General features: G+C 45.0%; 1 protein-coding gene across 2 annotated transcripts in view; it reads left to right on the forward strand.

Moving 5' to 3' along the window:
• CACNA1C (calcium voltage-gated channel subunit alpha1 C) overlaps window positions 1-20,415 on the forward strand; it is a 607,732-nt gene that overhangs the window by 448,096 nt on the left and 139,221 nt on the right. For both annotated transcript variants that reach the window (XM_065403340.1, XM_065403334.1), the window contains exon 9: window positions 12,894-12,984. In XM_065403340.1, coding sequence (XP_065259412.1) covers window positions 12,894-12,984 — 91 coding nt within the window. The remainder of the gene's footprint in view (window positions 1-12,893; window positions 12,985-20,415) is intronic.

Consider the following 20,415-nt stretch of genomic DNA (forward strand, 5'->3'; position numbering starts at 1 on the left):
TTTTTTTCCACTGTTCCCTGGTCATCTTTCATTGTGAACACTCACTAATTCAAAAACAGTTTCTCTTTTGGAAAGGACAAGTGCTCTCTGCAGCAGCCAAAAGTCTACTGAGAAGTGATAAAAGAATTCTCAAAGGGGGTGGAGGGAGGAACAGACGGACGAATGCATTTAATTCAGATCCTGTCATGAAAAGAAGTGTCTCTGGGGAGCATGTGCTTAGTGAGTAAAAGAAGTGTCAGTACCCCACATTAAAAACAATTAATTACCAGAACTGGTGTTTTGTTTTATTTTCCTTCCCTTACTATGGAGCTTAAATTCCATCTCAGCACTGAACTTTTTGATAGAGTTAAAGTTGGAAATTATCTACAGGAGTCTGCTCTGCTTAACTGAACCAAACCTCCGTTCTAAAATGTACATTATTTTTATCCCATTGCAGGCCAATAAATCATTGGTCACATGACCATACGATTGATGTTTGGTCACGTAGTCATAAGACACTTGCTCAAATAACTTTATAATCCAGGAAGTACCTAACCACCAAAATCCCACTGATAATTCTAATTCCCATCTTGTCTTCTCCTGGAGGAGCTCCACTAATACTGTTACCACTTTTCACCTAAGTGGTTAGTCAAAGTTTGGGCCTCTGTGGGTTATTCCAGTTGGGAGGAGACATTGATGATGGAGTCTGGTATTTATGATGCAATCCTGTTTATTCACAAAGCCCTGTTGCTCCAAACACAGGAGGAACCTTAAAATAGCACATAGCTGCCTTGATCACAGCAGCAATCTCTTTCAGCCAGCTTGTTCAGGCTTTCTTTCTGCTTCTCTCTGTGGTCTTTCAGCTTGAGCTGTGTCCCTCTCTCTCACGCCCACCCACATACCCTTACCCAGAGACAATACCCTGTGGAGCCCTCTGCCCAAAAAGTCCAAATTACTGTGCAGGCTCGGATGCCCCCTTTTTCTTAGGTGGCACTGCTTAGCTGTTTCGCCCAGCTATTTTAAATGAGGAGTGGAGGTCACGTTTGCAGTGTTGTAGCCGTGTTAGTCCCAGGATATTAGACAGACAAGGTGGGTGAAGTGAGAGACACAAGCTTTCAAGCTACACAGAGCTCTTCAGGTTTGGGAAAGGTACTAAGTGTCACAGCTAACTACAAGGTGGAACAGATTGTTTAGCATCAGTATTTAGCACATATTCTAAGGGACCATTCAAGGTGAAGAGGCACTCCTGTAGTGACAGGACTAAAAAGGGGGTTAATGGGTTACAGATTGTTTTAATAAGCCATAAATCCAGTATCTTTAGTAAGGCCATGGTTTTTAGTGTCTAGCAAAGTTATGAATTTAAGTTCCCAGGCTCATCTTTTGAAAGAGTCGTGCAGGTTTCTTTTGAGGATGAGGACTGATAGGTCAGATATAGAGTGAAAAGTGTTCACTCACAGGTGCTATGATGTTTTTATCACTTTCCTGTGTGAGTTCATTCAAGAGTATAGTGATTGTCTGATTTCACCCACATAGTTGTTACTGAAGCATTTAGTGCACTGAATGAGGTACACCACATGTTGTGATAGGCATGGTAGGGTCCATGGATCTTGAAAAGGGCATTGTGAGGGGTGTTGATCATTGTAGCAGTTGAGGCCAGAATAGATTAGATAAGGTTTAACCCAATCCACAACAATACAGTATCACTTTGCAGGATAGAAACCCCAAAAGAGCTTCCCATTTCATAGCTAGTTTTTTCCTGCCAGCCATCTGAGATGACAAGAGGGGCTCTCCTATACACAAGCATTTACCCCCATGCACCCAGTAATTTACCTTTTGCATGCTCCTTGTATAACCCACGCACCTTCTGGGTGTGGTGTTCTGTCCCATCTAGTAGCACCGAGACCACTTAGAGAGAGATTAATGAGTCTGCTCTACAGCCTTAGCTAAGGGCCACATGGCTTTTAGCTCATGCATTTAGTTCCAGAGGTCCCGGGGTTTGTCAGTGTTACACTTGCATATAAGAATATACTCATTGATTGTTCCCAGGACTTTGTCAATCCTGAGAAATACATGCAGCAGAATGAAAGCTGTATCTCATTTAAATTAATTGGTAAAATGAATAAGTACGGCATTTCCACAAACAGAGGCGATGAAAGGAGGAAGCTAGGCAGTGTTCATGTATTAAACTGAGGACTCTCCACAGAAAAAAGATGACTTGTTTGATATTCTGACAGTTGCCCATAAACTCATTCATGAATGGATGGGCAGGAGAGGCACTGTAGGAAATGGGATTCTTTTTGGAGATGGAGTCATTCACTCAGTGCTAACTCAGTTTAAGGAGGCAGCTTGGAAACTGAAGACTGCAATTTGTTTTTGTTGTGCCTGATGGAAAAACAAATCTTAAGTTCCAGCTGGAGAATTCACAGAACTTCTTTGCTCATCAGAGTTGTTTTGTGATCTTGCTGAGTCCCACCTGGAACGCATTAGCGGCAATAATAATGATAATACTTAGCTCTTATTACGATGTTTTTCATCCATAGATCTCAAAGAGCTTGACAAAAGTGAGTAGAGAATTACTATCCCTGTGTTAGAGAAGGAGAAACAGAAGCATAGAGAGGTTTTACCAAGACGACACAGCGAGCCCATGGCAGAACAAAGATGAGATCCAGGTCCATCTGGTTTCAAATCCATTGCCCTGTCTGTTGGACCACACTGCTTCAGCTCAAGTGCCCTTGTATCCCATTACCTTTAGCAGTGATCAGCAGTGACAAGGGAAGGGGAAATGTGGTGAAAAATAGGAGTTGGAAAATAAGTCAAAATAGCCTTCCATCATGCTGGTGGACAGAATATTACCAATAATCATATTGCAACTTCACAGGACCTTTCTCCTAGAGGGATCCCTATCATCATCTCAATGAAAGATTAGGCTCTGCTTCTTCCTAAAATACATCCCCTACTCTCATGGCTTAATGGCCACAAGCAGGGCTCATTTAGAAAGTGACGGGCAAAAGGCTGGTTGAGAAGAGTTCCTTCTGCTGTGCATCACCATAGTTCAACAGCATAGAATCATACAATCAGAGAAGAGGTTTGGAAGAGACCTTAGGAGGTCATCTAGTCCAACACCCTGCTCAAAGCAGGACCAACCCCAACTAAATCATCCCAGCCAGGACTTTGTCAAGCCAGGCCTTAAAAACCTCTAAGGATAGAGATTCCACCACCTCCTTAGGTAACCCATTCCAGTGCTTCACCATCCTCCTAGTGAAATAGTTTTTCCTACTATCCAACCTAGACCTCCCCCACTGCAACTTGAGACCATTGCTCCTTGTTCTATCATCTGCCACCACTGAGAACAGCCTAGCTCCATCCTCTTTGGAACCCCCCTTCAGGTAGTTGAAGGCTGCTATCAAATCCCCCCTCACTCTTCTCTTCTGCAGACTAAATAAACCCAGTTCCCTCAGCCTCTCCTTATAAGTCATATGCCCCAGCCCCCTAATTATTTTTGTTGCCCTCTGCTGGACTCTCTCCAATTTGTCCACATCCTTTCTGTTGCGGAGGGCCCAAAACTGGATGCAGTACTCCAGATGTGGCCTCACCAGTACCGAATAGAGGGGAATAATCACTTCCCTCGATCTGCTGGCAATGCTCCTACTAATGCAGCCCAATATGCCGTTAGCCTTCTTGGCAACAAGGGCACACTGTTGACTCGTATCCAGCTTCTCGTCCACTGTAATCCTGAGGTCCTTTTCTGCAGAATTGCCACTTAGCCAGTTGGTCCCCAGCCTGTAGCAGTGCATGAGATTCTTCTGTCCTAAGTGTAGGACTCTGCACTTGTCCTTGTTGAACCCCATCAGTTTTATTTTGGCCCAATCCTCCAATTTGTTTATGTCCCTCTGGACCCTATCCCTACCCTCCAGCATATCTACCTCTCCCCCCAGCTTAGTGTCATCCGCGAACTTGCTGAGGGTGCAATCCATCCCATCATCCAGATAATTAATGAAGATGATGAATAAAACCAGCCCCAGGACTGACCCCTGGGGCACTCTGCTTGATATCGGCTGCCAACTGGACATCAAGCCATTGATCACTACCCGTTGAGCCTGACGATCTAGCCAGCTTTCTGTCCACCTTAGAGTCCATTCATCCAATCCATACTGCTTTAACTTGCTGACAAGAATACTGTGGGAGACCGTATCATAAACTTTGCTAAAGTCAAGGTATATCACGTCCACCGCTTTTCCCATATCCACAGAACCAGTTATCTCATCATAGAAGGCAATCAGTTTGGTCAGGTATGAATTGCCCTTGGTGAATCCATGCTGACTGTTCCTGATCACCTTCCTCTCCTCCAAGTGCTTCAAAATGAATTGCTTGAGGACCTGCTCCATGATTTTTCTGGGGACTGAGGTGAGACTGACCAGTCTGTAGTTCCCCAGATTCTCCTTCTTCTCTTTTTTAAAGATGGGCACTATATTTGCTTTTTTCTAATCGTCCAGGACCTCCCCTAATCACCACAAGTTTTCAAAGTTAATGGCCAATGGCTCTTCAATCACATCAACCAACTCACTCAGCACCCTCAGATGCATTGCATCCAGCCCTATGGACTTATGCATGTCCAGCTTTTCTAAATAGTCCTTAACCTGTTCTTTCACCACTGAGGGCTGCTCACCTCCTCCCCATACTGTGCCGCCCAGTGCAGCAGTCTGGGAGCTGACCTTGTCTATGAAGACCAAGGTAAAAAAACCATTGAGTACTTCAGCTTTTTCCACATCATCTGTCATTAGGTTGCCTCCCCCATTCAGTAGGGGTCCCACACTTTTCCTGACCACCTTCTTGTTGCTAATATACCTGTTGAAACCCTTCTTGTTACCCTTTACATCTCTTGCTAGCTGCAACTCCAATTGTACTTTGGCTTTCCTGATTACACCCCTGCATGCTCGAGCAATATTTTTATACTCCTCCCTAGCATGTAACAACACTAACAATTAATTAATACATACTGGGCCTTTTTGTAGTACCTTTTAACTGAGAATTTCAGAATACTTATGAATGTTAATTAAACTTCAAAACGTGCTTATCAGCTAAGTGTTATTTTGCAGATGGATAAACTTGAGTTCAGTGGAGTTACTTCTACTTACACACCAGGACTGACTTTTACAGGGAAGCTAAGTGGCTTGGCCAAAGTAGCATAGTGAATTAGTAGTAGAGCGGAAAATAGAACCCAGAAAGCTGCATTCCTCGTACGCAGCTGAAACCACTAGACACACTCCCACATGACTCTTAAAGAGTCACTTGATTTGCCATTCTTTTTTTTGAAAGCCATAACCCTGGCCTAATTTGTGGACATGTAGCTAATCAGGGGCTTTATCAACAAAAGTGCATTGTGGGTATGATGAACAAGGGTAAATGTGAAGGTGCTGGGAGTTCCATCATAATTGGCCAGGCACAGCACTCTTGCCTCCATGAGAATAAGTGTGGTGTCTGTCACTGGAACACTCACGCTGCTTTTTCAGGTGGTGAATGGCAGTGCCTGGTTTGGGGGCAGGTGGTGATCTCTTTGTGCTCTCTGCCCTGAGGGCCCCTTAAGCAGCTCTGATTGCTGGTAGGGCATTACAGTGCAGGAGGATGGGGGCAGGTTGCGTGCTGTTTATACCGGCTGCCCCCTTTAACAAGCTGCTGCTGCTGGTGTGCTACACTGTGGGGACGTTTGGCCTCATTCACACTTGGTTGCTTGACCTTCTGTTGAAATGAGGGTTGGACAATGTCATTCAAGGCATGCAGCAATGAGAGATCGTTCTTTGTTTTAGCCTTGGGTGCCAGGATGAGCAGAAACCTGCAGTGCGAAGTGTGTAGTGAATGGACGCTTCATCAGTCTCCTCTGAGGCAGTTAGGGGTGGGTTTGGGGAGCTCGTACAGGGTGGTGTTCTCTGCATGCTGCAGAGCCCAGCTCCGTGGGAATTCCTTGCATGGATGCATGCAATCATTTTTTAGAGGCAGGTGGGGAGCCAGTGCTGGGGGAATCCACCCATCACCAAGCACCACAGGGGAGAGGAGCACAGGGCACAAGAACTACAGAGAATAATCCACTCCCACTTTTGATTAATAGAGCCATAGATTATAAAGCCAGCAGGAACTATTGTGATCATCTGGTCTGACCTCCTGTATAATACAGGCCATAGGACTTCCTGGAATTAATTTGTGTTTGAACTAGAACATATCTTTTAGAAAACATGCCATCTTGATTTTAAAAATGTCCAGTGATGGATTCTCCACCGCATTCCCTGGTAAATTATTCCAATGGTTAATTACCTTCACTGTTAAAAATGTGCACTTTATTTCAAGTCTAAAGTCTGGGTGCCATTAACAAGTTTTGCATCTCTGTGAATAGGGTTAGATAAGAATGTCTCCCCCACCCTCCCCATATTTGTTGTGGTTCGTTTCATACCCTGTCCCAGTCTGTGTGTGCCTCTGCCTCCTTCGTTTCGGTGTTGAAAAGTAAGTCCCTCCCGCTGCAGCAAGGCTGGCGCTCTGTTCATCTTTGGCGACTAGTGTTTCTGAGTAACAGGGAGTCAGCCGACTGTTTAATAGGCACTGGCTCAGCGTTGGACTACTGTGCATTTGAACCCCGCTGTAGACTTGCTCTCTTCAGTAATGTAGATATATGAATGATACAGTAATTAGCTCTTCTGCAGCACCTTCCATTCTGAGGAGCTAAAAATGCTTTACAAACATGAACATATTAAGCTTTGCACCATGCCTGTGGGGAACGTGAGTACAGTAACTCCTCACTTAACGTTGTAGTTATGTTCCTGAAAAATGCAACTTTAAGTGAAACAATGTTAAACGAGTCCAATTATCCCATAAGATTTAATGTAAATGCGGGGGTTAGGTTCCAAGGAAATTTTTTTGGGGCAGACAAAAGGCATTATACTGTATACTGTACAGTACTGTACTGTGGTTGGGAAGTGCCCCTGGCTTACCCCACACAGGCTCAGCCCGCTGCAGGCAAGGACACTAGGAAGCACCTTTGCAGCAGGAGCGGCAGCTTCCCCGGAGAACAGGCTCGGATTTTTTCGGGAATGCTCCAGGCCCACCTCTTCCCACCCCCACTCCACCTCCTCTCCAGAGCACGCCACAGCCCTCCCCCCCACAAAGTCCTAAGCCCTGCCACACAGCTGTTTGGCGGGGCTTAGGACTTTCTGGGAGGGAGGAAGGGAGGGGGAGGAGCGGAGACGCAGGGCTTGCCCTGCTCCTGCCCCTCCCTCCCAGAAAGTCCTAAGCGCGAAGTGCTGGGAGGGAGGGGGAGCAGCAGGGAAGCCCTGCGTCTCCACTCCTCCTCCTCCCTCCCAGAAAATCCTAAGCGCCGCTAAACAACTGTTTGGAAGTGGGGGAAGCGCTGGGAGGGAGGGGGAGGAGGCGGAGAAGCGGAACTTGTGCAATGCTCCCTTGTAAAGTCGCTGCTCTTCCACAGAACCTTACAAGCAGGCAGCCAAACGACGTTATAAGGGAGCATTGCACAACTTTAAACGAGCATGTTCCCTAATTGAGCAGGGACGTAACATTGAAACAATGTTAAGTGGGACAACGTTAAATGAGGAGTTACTGTATGATTCTCCCCTTTATCTTGATGGGGGAGATGAGGCACAGAAAGGTTAAAGTGATTTGCCTAGGGATGCTGTAGCAGAGCTGGGAATATGAGCCCCGTTCTCCTGTCTGTCCTGCACATTAACCTCTAGGCCGCGGTTCCTCTGGCATACACATAGGGATTTATAGCATTTATTGCTGTGAACATCTTCCACCTATGTTGCGTTTTACAACTAAAAATTGCATTAATGTAGCCACGCCCGAGTGCATGACAATGTGCTATACCAGGAGTGGCCAAGCTTACTGACCCTACGAGCTGCATACAATAATCTTCAGAAGTTCCAGAGCTGCAAAACACGCACAACCTGCCCCACGGGACAGTGCCTGCAGGGGTGTGGGCCTGATGCCCCCGCACTGAGCTAAAGCCCTTAGACCCCCCCTCCCTGCAGGGCAAAAGCCCCTCGTTCCACCACCCCACCGCAGGGCAGAAGCCCCGAGCTCCCCCCTTCCCAGTCCTGTAGGCGGAGAATGGTGGAGGGGTACGTGGGGGGCTCCAGGAGCCGCACTTTAACTGTAAAAGAGTGCAAGCCACAGTTTGACCACGTCTGTACTATGCTGATCCTTGGCTGTGATTTGAGCCTTTGTGGCCATTGCAGTGCAGCCCTCAGCGCACTCTAATTAGCTTATCTCTCACCAACAGAAGTTGGTCCAATAAAGGATATTACCTCGCCCACCTGGTCTACTCAAATTTAGGACAGGCCGACCCGCCTGCAGAGAGCAGAAGCAAGATTAGTGGAGGATCTGGCCACTTGTGTGTAATAAACAGTGGATCGGTGTTTTATAATGCCATACAAACCCACACACCAGAACGTCAGTGGGCGGATGCTCAATGTAACTTCAGGTGGAAAGCAGGAGACATAGTGTGGGAAAAAGACTCATCACTCTTATTTCAGTCTGGGCATGACTCTGTTGTTCAGCTCCTCTGGGCCTGCTTGGTAGATGTTTTTAATCTCTGGAAATCGGCATAAAACAGAGAATTGCATTCACAGCAGTCCACCAAGAGCTTTCAAGTAGCAGCATTGCCAACCCAGCGGAGGAAATCAAACAAACGTGTATTCAAACATGGGCTAGTCCAAATCCTGGCCCCATTGCCCACAGTGCAGCCATATAACTTGTGGACAAATTGTGATTGCCTTATTTATGCAACAAGTCCCATTGACTTCAATGGGACTACTCCCAGGAGCAAGGCAATCACAGTTTGGAGCACAGATAGCTAGATTAGTCACTCTTCGGGAATTTTGCCATTCACGTCAGTGGGACAAGGATTTGGCCCACAACTTTAACTCAATGGCTTGATGCTTGCAGGATTCAGCTTGTAACTAAGGCCTGGTCCACACTACCCCCCCACTTCGGACTAAGGTACGCAAATTCAGCTACGTTAATAACGTAGCTGAATTCAAAGTACCTTAGTCCGAACTTACCGCGGGTCCAGACGCGGCAGGCAGGCTCCCCCGTCGATGCCGCGTACTCCTCTCGCCGAGCTGGAGTACCGGCGTCGACGGCGAGCACTTCCGGGATCGATCCGGGATCGATTTATCGCGTCTAGACAAGGCGCGATAAATCGATCCCAGAACACCGATTGCCTGCCGTCGGACCCGGAGGTAAGTGTAGACGTACCCTTAGAGCAGAAAGAAAGGGAGGATTCTCCTCTGACAGTGTATGTTGTAATATTTCATACTTCCATATGCCTTTATTTTCCATTTTGTATTTTTAATTCATGATGAAGTTTTCAGACAGAAGTGGATGTCATATGTGTAAGCTGAGTTCCTTGTTTTTTTCTTTTGCCTGTCACTGGCTGCATGCTCTCTATTGATGTCTTGTTCCTGGTACTTGACACTGACCATCTTGTCTGTGAAAGGAAGCACTCCTGCTGGCTTGCCTGATAAGAAGAAAGGGAAGTTTGCTTGGTTTAGTCACTCCACAGAAACCCATGGTAATGTTCCACTCCGCTCTGTGTCCATAATGTGTGTATATATGTATATATATTGTATGTAAGTATATTTATGCATGTATGTGCCTCACTCCTTCTATTGCTTGTGCAGTGTCCTGTATATGTGTTTGAGGTAATAACTCCTATTGCAAAGCAACCTTTTTCTAATAGCTTCAAAACTGTTTTCCATTTGCAATCAAGCTCAAATATGTCTTGAAGGTGCTTCACTTCATATCTGAAGATTATGTGCCAAATAACTCTGTTTTGTTTTCCTAGAGGGGGGTCAGACTGTATGATCAAATGTTAACCTTGTGGCTCGGTTTCTTTTTCAGTTTGCTTGGCGGTTTCTTGTGCATCAAAATATTAATGTAGCTGGCTTCTTGGGTTGTTTCTCCAAGCAAATAAGACAATAAGAGCACATATGTTATTGTTGCCCCTTTTTGACCTAAGCAGCTAATCAAAGTTCAGGACCCTAGAAATGTTCTAGTTGGAAGTAGAAATTGATGGACTCTGGTATTTTCTTTGTTGCAATCTTGTTTATTTACAAGGAATGTACAAAATCTTCCTTCTACAAACCCAGGAGAAAGAAAGAACAAAAGGAGCAGTTTCTTAGCTTACAGCCCCAAGCCTCTCTAGCTAGCAGACCCAAAGTCGCTCTCTTCTACCTTTTTTCCAGCGTCACCTTGTGCTTACAGGCTACTGCTAGGCTTTCTAGCATTTTGCATCTGCCTCTCTGTTCTTGTCTTTTTCAGTCTGTTGTCTCCTCTCCCCTCCCACACTCACCCCTATCCAAAGCAATACTCAGCCAAAAGCTCCTGGGCAGATTTCACACACTTTTCTTGTTTTAAGTGGGGGCTTATGCTTACAGTAATGTTAATTGAATGGTGCGTTCACACCTCTCAATCTCAATGGGGTTTTAACGCAACCCATAACAAGATTTCACCCACCTCATAAGATTATGTAAAGGAGTGGACACACTTGGAGCAATGCATTTGGTCATGTTGGATTGAGTGCCACAGTGTCAAATATTTCATTCAGTGCTCAAAAACACAATCTAAGAAATTTAGCTCTCCATAAGAGACAAAGTAGAAATGCTAGAGATTGTTAGGTTGAAAAAGAGGGAAGACTCTGCACTGAAACAAGAATACAGCATATGTTTGGAAGGGCCATCAGATCTCTCTCCAGCTGCTAAAAGAGGACCTGGTCTCATGGCCCATTGGACATCTCCCCAGTTGCAAATGTAGAGCATACCCTGAAAGGACCATCAGGTTTATCTCCTGGTGTTAAGTTTAGCTCTTGCTCTGGTGGCCCATCAGATGTCTGTCTTATTGCTAACAATAGCTGTGTTCTTAGTAATACACAACATGTTCCGACAGCCCATTAGATATCTTTCCAGCTGCTAATACACGGCATACTCTAAAGTCCCACTGACATCTGTTCAGCTGCTAACGTAGGTCATGTTCTGACACTCTATCAGACATCTGTCCAACCCCTATCATGCCATTCAGCTTGAAGAGTCATTTCTTTGTCTTTAATTCATTTTGTGTATTTGGAAAGTAGGGAGGGAGGAAAGGCACATGGGGAGAAGTGCTATCCTTTGTGCCACACGACCTCAGACAGATATATGCTAAGGAGGTATTTTAATTCTCCAAACAAGGGACACAAGCAGTTACTCAGTTGGAGCTGTCTTGTTCCATGAACTCTTGGTGGAATGAAAGGTTTAGGGGATTGATAATGGTCTAGGAAGTCAGTCCCCTATTCAAAAACAGATCAGGTAGATGTGGATTACAATATAATGGCTGCTCAGTGACATATATGTAATAAGTTAGTGGACTCAGCCAGGTTCTTAATTGACAGGTGTTCACACAAAAACTCCACCACAGTCAGGATTCATTAGCTTCCTTGTTGGAAACTCTAGAAAGTCGGGCCAAAGATTGAATGGGCCATAGAAACTGAGCTACACTCTCATTCCTAGAGATCCCATTCCTTCAGGTGTAAGGTTGAGGCACAATGGAGGATAGCATCACTGCTGCTTGTGCTATAGCTGCTTTTCAGATAACAGAGGACTTCAGTCACAAGAGCTGTGACTCTGGTACTTTTCATCGGCACTCAGTTCACCAGAACATATATCATTTATTTTAAAAAATGTAGACCATGCATAAATAAAGGAATGTTTTTTTAAACGTTTCACTGTTAATCTCTTTGGTGGTTTTGCCAAATTTTCCCTCCAGTTTCCATTGATCCTATTTATAAACTTTCAAGGGACTAATTCACTGAAAGAAGCAGAGCAGCAGCTCTTGTCCCACTCTTTTCTGATTGGGGAACTTGTGTATATACTTAAGCTATACCTGCCTGGCCTGACCTATGCAATAAGGCCACAGACTTGCTCAGCAAACTGCATAAGTAGGGCCCTACCAAATTCATGACCATGGAAAACGCATCACGGACCGTGAAATCTGGCTATTGTAGAGGAGGGCAGGACTAGCACCCCACCCAGAGGTTCCTACCCTGCACCAGGCTCCAGCTGCTAGCCCTGGCCAGGATGGGAAGGGATGGGACTTCCTCTTACTCTGCAGGAGCTACTACTGGGGCCGGGTCAGATCCACCTCCAGGAACCTCCCCCAGCTGCAGGAAGCTCAACGGCTGCTGAGTGGGAGCCCAGCTCTGAAGGCAGCGCTGCCACCAGCAGCAGCCGGGCAGGACTAGCAGCTGGTGTTTGGCACACAGTAGGAGCTCCTGGCTGGGACATCCCCAGCTCTGCCCCTTCCGGGCTCCAGGTCCAGTGCTCAGGGTCAAAGGGGCCTTGGGCTGGTTGTGTGTGGCGAGAGATGACCACAGCATCCTCTTGACCCTGGCACCCACCCATAAGGCTGGCCCTGCCACCCCCCAAAAAGTGGCAACCCGTCCCCCATACCATGTGACCCTCACCTTTGTGCTGCTGCTGGCAATGGCGCTGCCTTCAGAGCGGGGTGCCTGGCCAGCAGCCGCCCTCCAGCAATCCAGCTCTGAAGGCAGCACTGCAGAAGTAAGTGACCCCCCTACAATAGCCTTACGACCCCACCACCACAACAACCCCCTTTTGGGTCGGGACCCCCACGGTTACAATACTGTAAAATTTCAGATTTAAATATCTGAAACCATGAAATTTATGATTTTTTAAACCCTGTGACCGTGAAATTGATAAAAATGGACCATGAATTTGGTAGGGCCCAATGCATAAGGCTCAGATGTTGCTACTCAGACTCCTTTGCTAAGCTGGCCCTTCCGTTGTCATTGGTTGCTAATAGATGTGTTGCAAAGTAATCACCAGCTCTTTGCTTTTTCTTCACTTTGACCTTTGCAGTGAGCATGCCTACAAGTGAGACTGAGTCCGTGAACACAGACAATGTGGCGGGAGCAGATATTGAAGGAGAAAACTGCGGTGCTAGGCTGGCGTGAGTACATATATAAAGATATTGATGTTGCTTCTACTGCAAGCGAGATTGATTTAAAGGGTTAAGTCCAAATATTTTAAATGCAAACTTAAGGGTTTTTAAACAAGAAAATGGTACGTGGGGAGTTATGAAACCTAATAGGCCATATTCTGATCTCAGTCAGGTAAATCCAGAGTGACTCTTGATCTCAGTGGAGAGATTTGGGATTTACACAGGTGTTAATTAGACCAGAATCAGGTGCACTATAAAAAGAACTATTTCCATGGTCTTATCTACAAATGAAAATTAAAGCAGAATAAGGTAGGGTGTAAGTTTGAAGTGGATTAACTATTCCTGATTAACTTCATCTGAGGACACTCTTATTCCAGAATAAGCATTTTAGGGCACGTCTTCATTACCCGCCGGATCGGCGGGTAGCAATCGGTCTATCGGGGATCGACTTATCGCGTCTAGTGAAGACGCAATAAAATCAATCCCTGATGGCTCTGCCGTCGACTCCGGAAATCCACCGCGGCAAGAGGCGGTAGCGGAGTCGACGGCGGCGCGGCAGCGGTCGACTTGCCGCCGTCCTCACAGCCAGGTAAGTCGACCTAAAATACGCCACTTCAGCTACGCTATTCACGTAGCTGAAGTTGCGTATCTTAGGTCGACCCCCCGCTGTAGTGTAGACCTAGCCTCAGAATAAGGCACTCTTATTCTGGAATATGAATGTCTGCACATGGAGTTAATCAGTAATAGCTATTCTGGAATCACTCCCCATGTAGACAAGCCCTATAATTTACTTTTTAAAAAGTTGATGAAAACCGTTTTTTGTTTTTTTTTTAATTAAACATTCTCCTGTATTGATAGATACCCAGACAGAATGACATTGTTCTAGCTAGCACATGAGAACCAAAGAGTGAAACTGACTAGTCTGATTTAATGAGCTGAGTGACATGCAAAAAGCAAGCAAACATCATATATTATGTAAAATCATTTTGATATTCAGAATTCTTTCAGGTTTAATTACTTAAGGTGTTATTAATAAAACAGGTAAAATAATTTAAATATATATCTGTGGTCACAAACCTGCAAACCTCAAGAGTTGCAGCATTGGGCCCCATATTTTTATTTTGAAAAGTGTCCATTTAAAAGTGATGGATCCGGATTCCAGAATTCTGGATATGTTCTCAGTTGAATGCACAACGCTTTTATCAGGACTAATGGGATTTGCACTGCACATCAAGCTCTGATTACTGTACATAGCATGGTACCTCTTCTTATAAAAATGTTAATGATGACATAGAAGTACCTCAGTCAGAAAAAATGCCGTGGGTCATAAAATCTATTGGGCACATATGCAAAATATGTGAGACAGTATTTCTGGAAGGTATTTAAAATATTATGTGCTGGACTATGGCAGAGGGAAAAGGCATTTTCTCTGGCCCTCTTGCTTGGCTCTCACAAGGTCTGGTCACAATTGCAGGCAGAATGCTACGTCGGTGTGCACCCAGGAGCATATGTCACGCCAAAGGGAGGAAGTGGTAGGTGGGGTTATAAGTGACATCACTACCTCAACTGCCCTGCAGAACAGGCCCAGCACACCTGTGGTGCAGCCTGCACAGTCCCCTTGCAAACTGGAGAACTCAGGGAGGCACAAATATGCCCCAAGCTCCCTGGGACCTATACTATACAAGCATAATTTAGGCCCCATAATATTGGTCAATAGTTGACACTATCTGTAATTACTTATTTGGTGTGCACAAAGTTATTTGCAAGTGCAGTTTGTTTTCATCACCCAGCTCACGAAAAATTACTTATCCTTTTTCCTTGTGCTCCCTCCATCTGTCTGCTGCATCCACCTGTTGTCTTTTGCATACTTAGATTGTGAGCTCTTCGTGGCAGGGACTGTCTCTTTTTTCCTTTGTGTGTATATTGCTTGTCACGGTGAGGTCCTTAGGCGCGAGTGTAATACAAATAATAATAAAAATGGCAAACATATTATAATGTCTATATAGTCACCTATATATAATATAATTTAATATTACAATGTGCATTCATATCATGTTTTTCATCCCAAAGGATCCTAAAGCACTTCATGATCTGTGTATGTAGGGATCACTTTTCCAGCACTGAAGTGCAACCACCTTCAGAGTGAAAAGTGGTGGCTATCTGAAAGTGCCAAGAGACACTACACATTCATGGGTTTCGGAGACATGAAAGATGACTTGTCCTATGTTGAAACTGCAGGGGGGATTTTGACAGCTAGAGTAGAATTACCTTAATTGGAAAGTGGCCAGGATACTGAGGCTAACACTCAATTCTGTAGGTAATCAGGTTCTTAGATATATGTTTCTGTGGGGTACAAAGGGGGCCTACAATAGCCAGAGATGACCAGTGGAAAATTCCACCCTGCTACTTTCTGCTCCAGCTATCTGCCTACCCAAAGTGTAAGGACAGGACATGTCAGGGGAATTCCAGGGGCTGGGCCTGGACAGGAAGGTGCATGGTGGAGCAAAGCTCCTTTACACCTTATCCTCAACTGTGGTGGAAATTAAGATAGGCCCATTGCTGTTCTAAGTTCCACCAGGGTTGGACAGCTGAGGATCAAGGAGGGAGATGCAGCCATCTCTCTGCAGTTGCCACTCTCCACTATATCTGAGAACATCTCAAACGTAGTGGGAAGTTGAAACCAATACAGTTTTATGGAGAGGGGGTTCACATTCCTTCCTCCAAAAAAGACTAGAATCTCAGCAGACTTTTCTTTGGCCAAAAGAAGACTGGGTGCAGGTTCCTCTAGGCCCCATTGGTACTGTTCCAAGCATCAGGGAAATGGAAGATGCTCCCTGCCACCAGGATAATAAGAGGCCACACCAGTGTGTTTGAAATCCAAACCCAAATCTTGACTGAGATCCACATTTTGCCAATGTTTCCTGACTTAATAATGGGCCTGAACCAATAATCTGGATCTGAAAACTCTCCAGCTTTAGGGAAGTTCAGATCTGGATCTGAACTTTGGTGCTTGGGCCCATCTCTAGTTTATTGTAGTTGTCATGTCTCCCTCTCAGGCAGCAACAAGTCTGAAGTTCAGATTGTTAGGATGTACCAAATCCTGGAGTTCCTATTAAGTCCTTGTTCAATCCTCATGTAAGCCAAAATACCCCATGTAAAAAAATAGGTCAAATTGTGAAATTCTTACATAAGAAGTTCAACGAGTGTATTCCTTGAGGAGAGGCTGAGTAAGGACATCAGGATTTAGCCTGATAATAGGGAAGTAGTGATTAGCTCAATTTGTTGTAAAATACAGGGGTAATTCTTGTATGAAGAATGCTGAATCTTTCAAACAAGTTTATAGGGCCATATCTTCAGTTCCTAACAGGCTTTTTTTTTTTTTTTTTTTTTGGCTCATTTGGCTTCCGTTGAACAATGCCCATTTACTCTATCTGAAGATCTGACCTGTACTTTTTAGCAAAACTTTGTGAGTTCATCTTTCCACTGGAATTTGCATGCACAAATGAAATAACTAGATGAGCTTTGTAAAGCTTCAGTTTGTCTTTTAGGCAAATTATCATTTCTACAAATCTGGTAAAATCTCAGTGGCAATGAGTCCCTTTCGTCTTGTTATAAGCACATTTTTTCCCAGAGGGCAGAGATCATGCTGGGCAAACTACAACCGGACATGACAGGAGCAACAGGGAGATTTCAAGTCAAAGTTGATTTTTTTAGTGACATCCGGCTAAAGGGTATTTAACTCTGTCAGTTTGGCAAGTCAACCTCGCCATCAGAATGTACTTATGACAAGAGGAAGACATGCCCTTGGGAGAAGGAAAGGAAAGCAATGTTATTAAAGATGACTTAGAATTACTGGATGTTCTTTCTGTTCTTATATGAAGTAGTAGAACCTTAAAAAAAGGTCTGTGAATGGCAGAAATATCAACACAAGAAGCCAATTCCAAGCATCTCTTTTGGAAATGGAAATCTCCCCTGACAGCCTTACCTGACTTCATGGAGATATGTTCTCAGTGAGATCAGGAGAACACCCCTCCAGCAGAAGTAGATTCCTGGTGAATCATCCTCCAAAGAAACCTGTACCTTCCATAGTACTTAAGCCTAGAGCAAGTGCCTTCTTCAGCTGAGCTGTCTGGAGTGATGCTAACCTTAGAACCAACAGAAGGAGTTCTAGGAAGAGTTAAATTTGGATTTCTTGATTTGATTAATGTGCTTTACATCCAATTTATCAAAACAAAAGCAAAAAATCTGTGTCAAATTCATCCCTGGGGTAATTCCATGGACATGAATGGAGTTATATCAGGGATGGGTTTGGCTCACAATGCCTAGGGTGGTTGTAATACATACCAGTTTTTAGGGACCGTTCTGAATTTGATAAGACTATCAAGAACCATCTACAAGCATTCCAAAACTTCTGCAGTGCCAACATGACGTCACATCTGCATTGGAATGGTAACACAACAGTTGTATCCCAAAGACAAAATTTGAAAGAGGTAACCCTAACCTTACCTCTGTCCCACCACAACTGTGACTAACCTATTTTAACAAGGTGCATTGAAATGTGTTTCCCATGATCCTCTGCAACAAATAAACTGGTGTTAAACCTAGACCTAGGAGCAATGGATTTTGGATTAAGGAGAAGCCTTAGTCACAGGGCTTCCCAGCGGTGAGTAATTTATCTGAGATGCTGCATTTTTATCAGAAGATCATATGAATTCCCTACAGATATAACTTTAATTTGGAGCCCATGTTGTTGTAGCTTAGATTCCTGAGGTCAGGCAGTGACCCATGCTTAATATTAGCCTCATTGGAACTGAGTTTTGGACTAGGTGCATCCAAGAAATCTGGTCCTCCAGTACAACTAGAAATACGCAGGGTGACATGAAGCTCTTGCCTATATGAGTGGCTGATCTATAGAAAAACCCTTGTTGAGACTCATGTTCCAGGAGGCCACAGTAGAGGGTTGAAGCATTTGAACTCAAAGGAAGAAACAGCTTCAAATGATCAGCTTTCATTGGAACAATCAGCCATTTGGCATTTTCATCTTGGCCAGGATTTCCTTTCAATCCTGGTATAGTCCAACCGTTTTCCACGGGGGGGTTAAAACAAAAAAGGCAGAATAAAACAAAATAAATGAGCTACACAGGCTTTTCAATTGAATATGCTATGTCCTGAAAATCCTGTAAATAATGAAAGCTCTTGGCAGCAGCTGATCCATCAGTGTATTTCCCTTGTTGCTTTTCCTTGTGCTCTTCTGGCTGGCAGAATAATTCCTTTGCAACTCCTAGAACAGTCAGCACAGGCGTCTGTGGAGAAGGGGGAAGAGCTGATCACATGCAGGTTTGTTGTCTGCCATGGCTGCTGCTGTTCTGGGCTTGACAAGCAAATCGTGTCTGAAAAGATGCCTTTGCTGCTGCGAGATCTCTGGTCCCCGCCACATCAGGAGCAATGATAACAAATGTCTGCCAAAAGCCCAGAAACTCACTGCTGAGTTCAGTAGGAACATGCACAGGCTTGGCCCTTGTTTCTCTTTCTTGTCTACGACCCTCCCAAGTATCACAGCCTGGACCATTGGTACTCACGGCCAAAGCCCATTACCTCACGAGATGTGTGTATAGAGGACAGTAGGTTGGCTTTATAGAGGAGGATCCTTCACATTTCCAACTCTGTGACTAGCCTGAACCGCCCCCTCCCTCTGCCCCTTACTTCACAGTCAGGTCTAGAGTATCCATTAGACTCTAAAACCCCAGTCTAGTTTCCCAGCCTGTGGTGTAACTCCTTGACTAGCAAATCACCTTAAGATTTCGGCAGGAGAGATTTGGGGATGGATTGCACCCTCAGCAAGTTTGGAATGACACTAAGCTGGCGGGAGAGGTAGATAGGCTGGAGGGTAGGGATAGGGTCAAGAGTGATCTAGACAAATTGGAGGATTGGGCCAAAAGAAATCTGATGGGGTTCAACAAATGCAGAGTCCTGCACTTAGGACAAAAGAATTCCATGCCCTGCTACGGGCTGGGGACCGGCTGGCTAAGCGGCAGTTCGGCAGAAAAGGACCTGGGGATTACAGTGGACAAGAAGCTGGATATGAGTCAACAGTGTGCCCTTGTTGCCAAGAAGGCTAACAACATATTGGGCTGCATTAGTAGGAACATTGCCAGCTGATCGAGCGAAGTGATTATTCCCCTCTATTCGGCACTGGTGAGGCCACATCTGGTGTATTGCGTCCAGTTTTGGGCCCCCAACTACAGAAAGGCTGTGGATAAATTGGAGAGAGTCCAGCGGAGGGCAACAAAAATGATCAGGGGGCTGGGGCACATGACTTATAAGGAGAGGCTGAGGGAACTGGGTTTATTTAGTTTGCAGAAGAGAAAAGTGAGGGGGGATTTGATAGCAGCCTTCAACTACCTGAAGGAGGATTCCAGAGAGGATGGAGCTAGGCTGTTCTCAGTGGTGGCAGATGACAGAACAAGAAGCAATGGTCTCAAGTTGCAGTGGGGGAGGTCTAGGTTGGATATTAGGAAATACTATTTCACTAGGAGGATGGTGAAGCACTGGAATGGGTTACCTAGGGAGGTGGTGGAATCTCCATCCTTAGAGGTTTTTAAGGCCTGGCTTCACAAAGCCCTGGCTGGGATGATTTAGTTGGGGTTGGTCCTGCTTTGAGCAGGGTGTTGGACTAGATGACCTCCTAAGGTCTCTTCCAACCCTAATCTTCTTTGATTCTATGATTTTATGGAGATGCTCTGCTGTCTCTTACCACTGCTGGTCAGCAGCTGTCACTCCAGTACAATTCAGTGCCCATCCAGTCAGGTCGGGGTTGCTTTTCAGTTCTCCTGGAGTCAGAGCAATACTATAGGGAGAGAACAGGAAAGGAGAAATGGCATCAATCTCCAGGCACTGCTTCAGCTCACTGATTCTGCCAGGAGACTGAGTATAGTTGTCAAGTAAAGATCTTCCCATCAAGTCACAGTGGAGTCATGGGAATATCTGAACCCGTATTAGAAGCAAAGTTAACTGTCCTTTTGTCATCAGTACTGTGTCCCAGTTTACTAGAAGCCTTTAATTAATACACAAAGGGCCAGTTACTATCATCACTTACATCTGTGCATCTCCACTGATGTTAATGGGGTTACACAGAATGTACCTGAAAGAAGAGCTTAGTTCAGTGACTGCCATAGGAATTACACAGGCACATCTGAGAGCAGAATTCATCTCTAACAATTTTACTAGCTTTATTGCTGGGTACATACCTGAAACTGACTAACCCTCCTAAAGTGCCCTGTCACAGCATGCATTTGTCCCATGAAAGGTCTAAAATGGGATCTTTGGTGGTTGTCTCTATTTCAGGCATTCCAAAGTCCTGAGTGGAAACAAGCAAGGAATTTTTAGGACCTTTAAATTAACCAGGAAAAAATGTTACTCGGAAAGTTTTGTTTTGCTGTT

The sequence above is a fragment of the Emys orbicularis genome, chromosome 1, assembly GCF_028017835.1.
Source record: "Emys orbicularis isolate rEmyOrb1 chromosome 1, rEmyOrb1.hap1, whole genome shotgun sequence".
Taxonomy (NCBI): Eukaryota; Metazoa; Chordata; order Testudines; family Emydidae; genus Emys; species Emys orbicularis.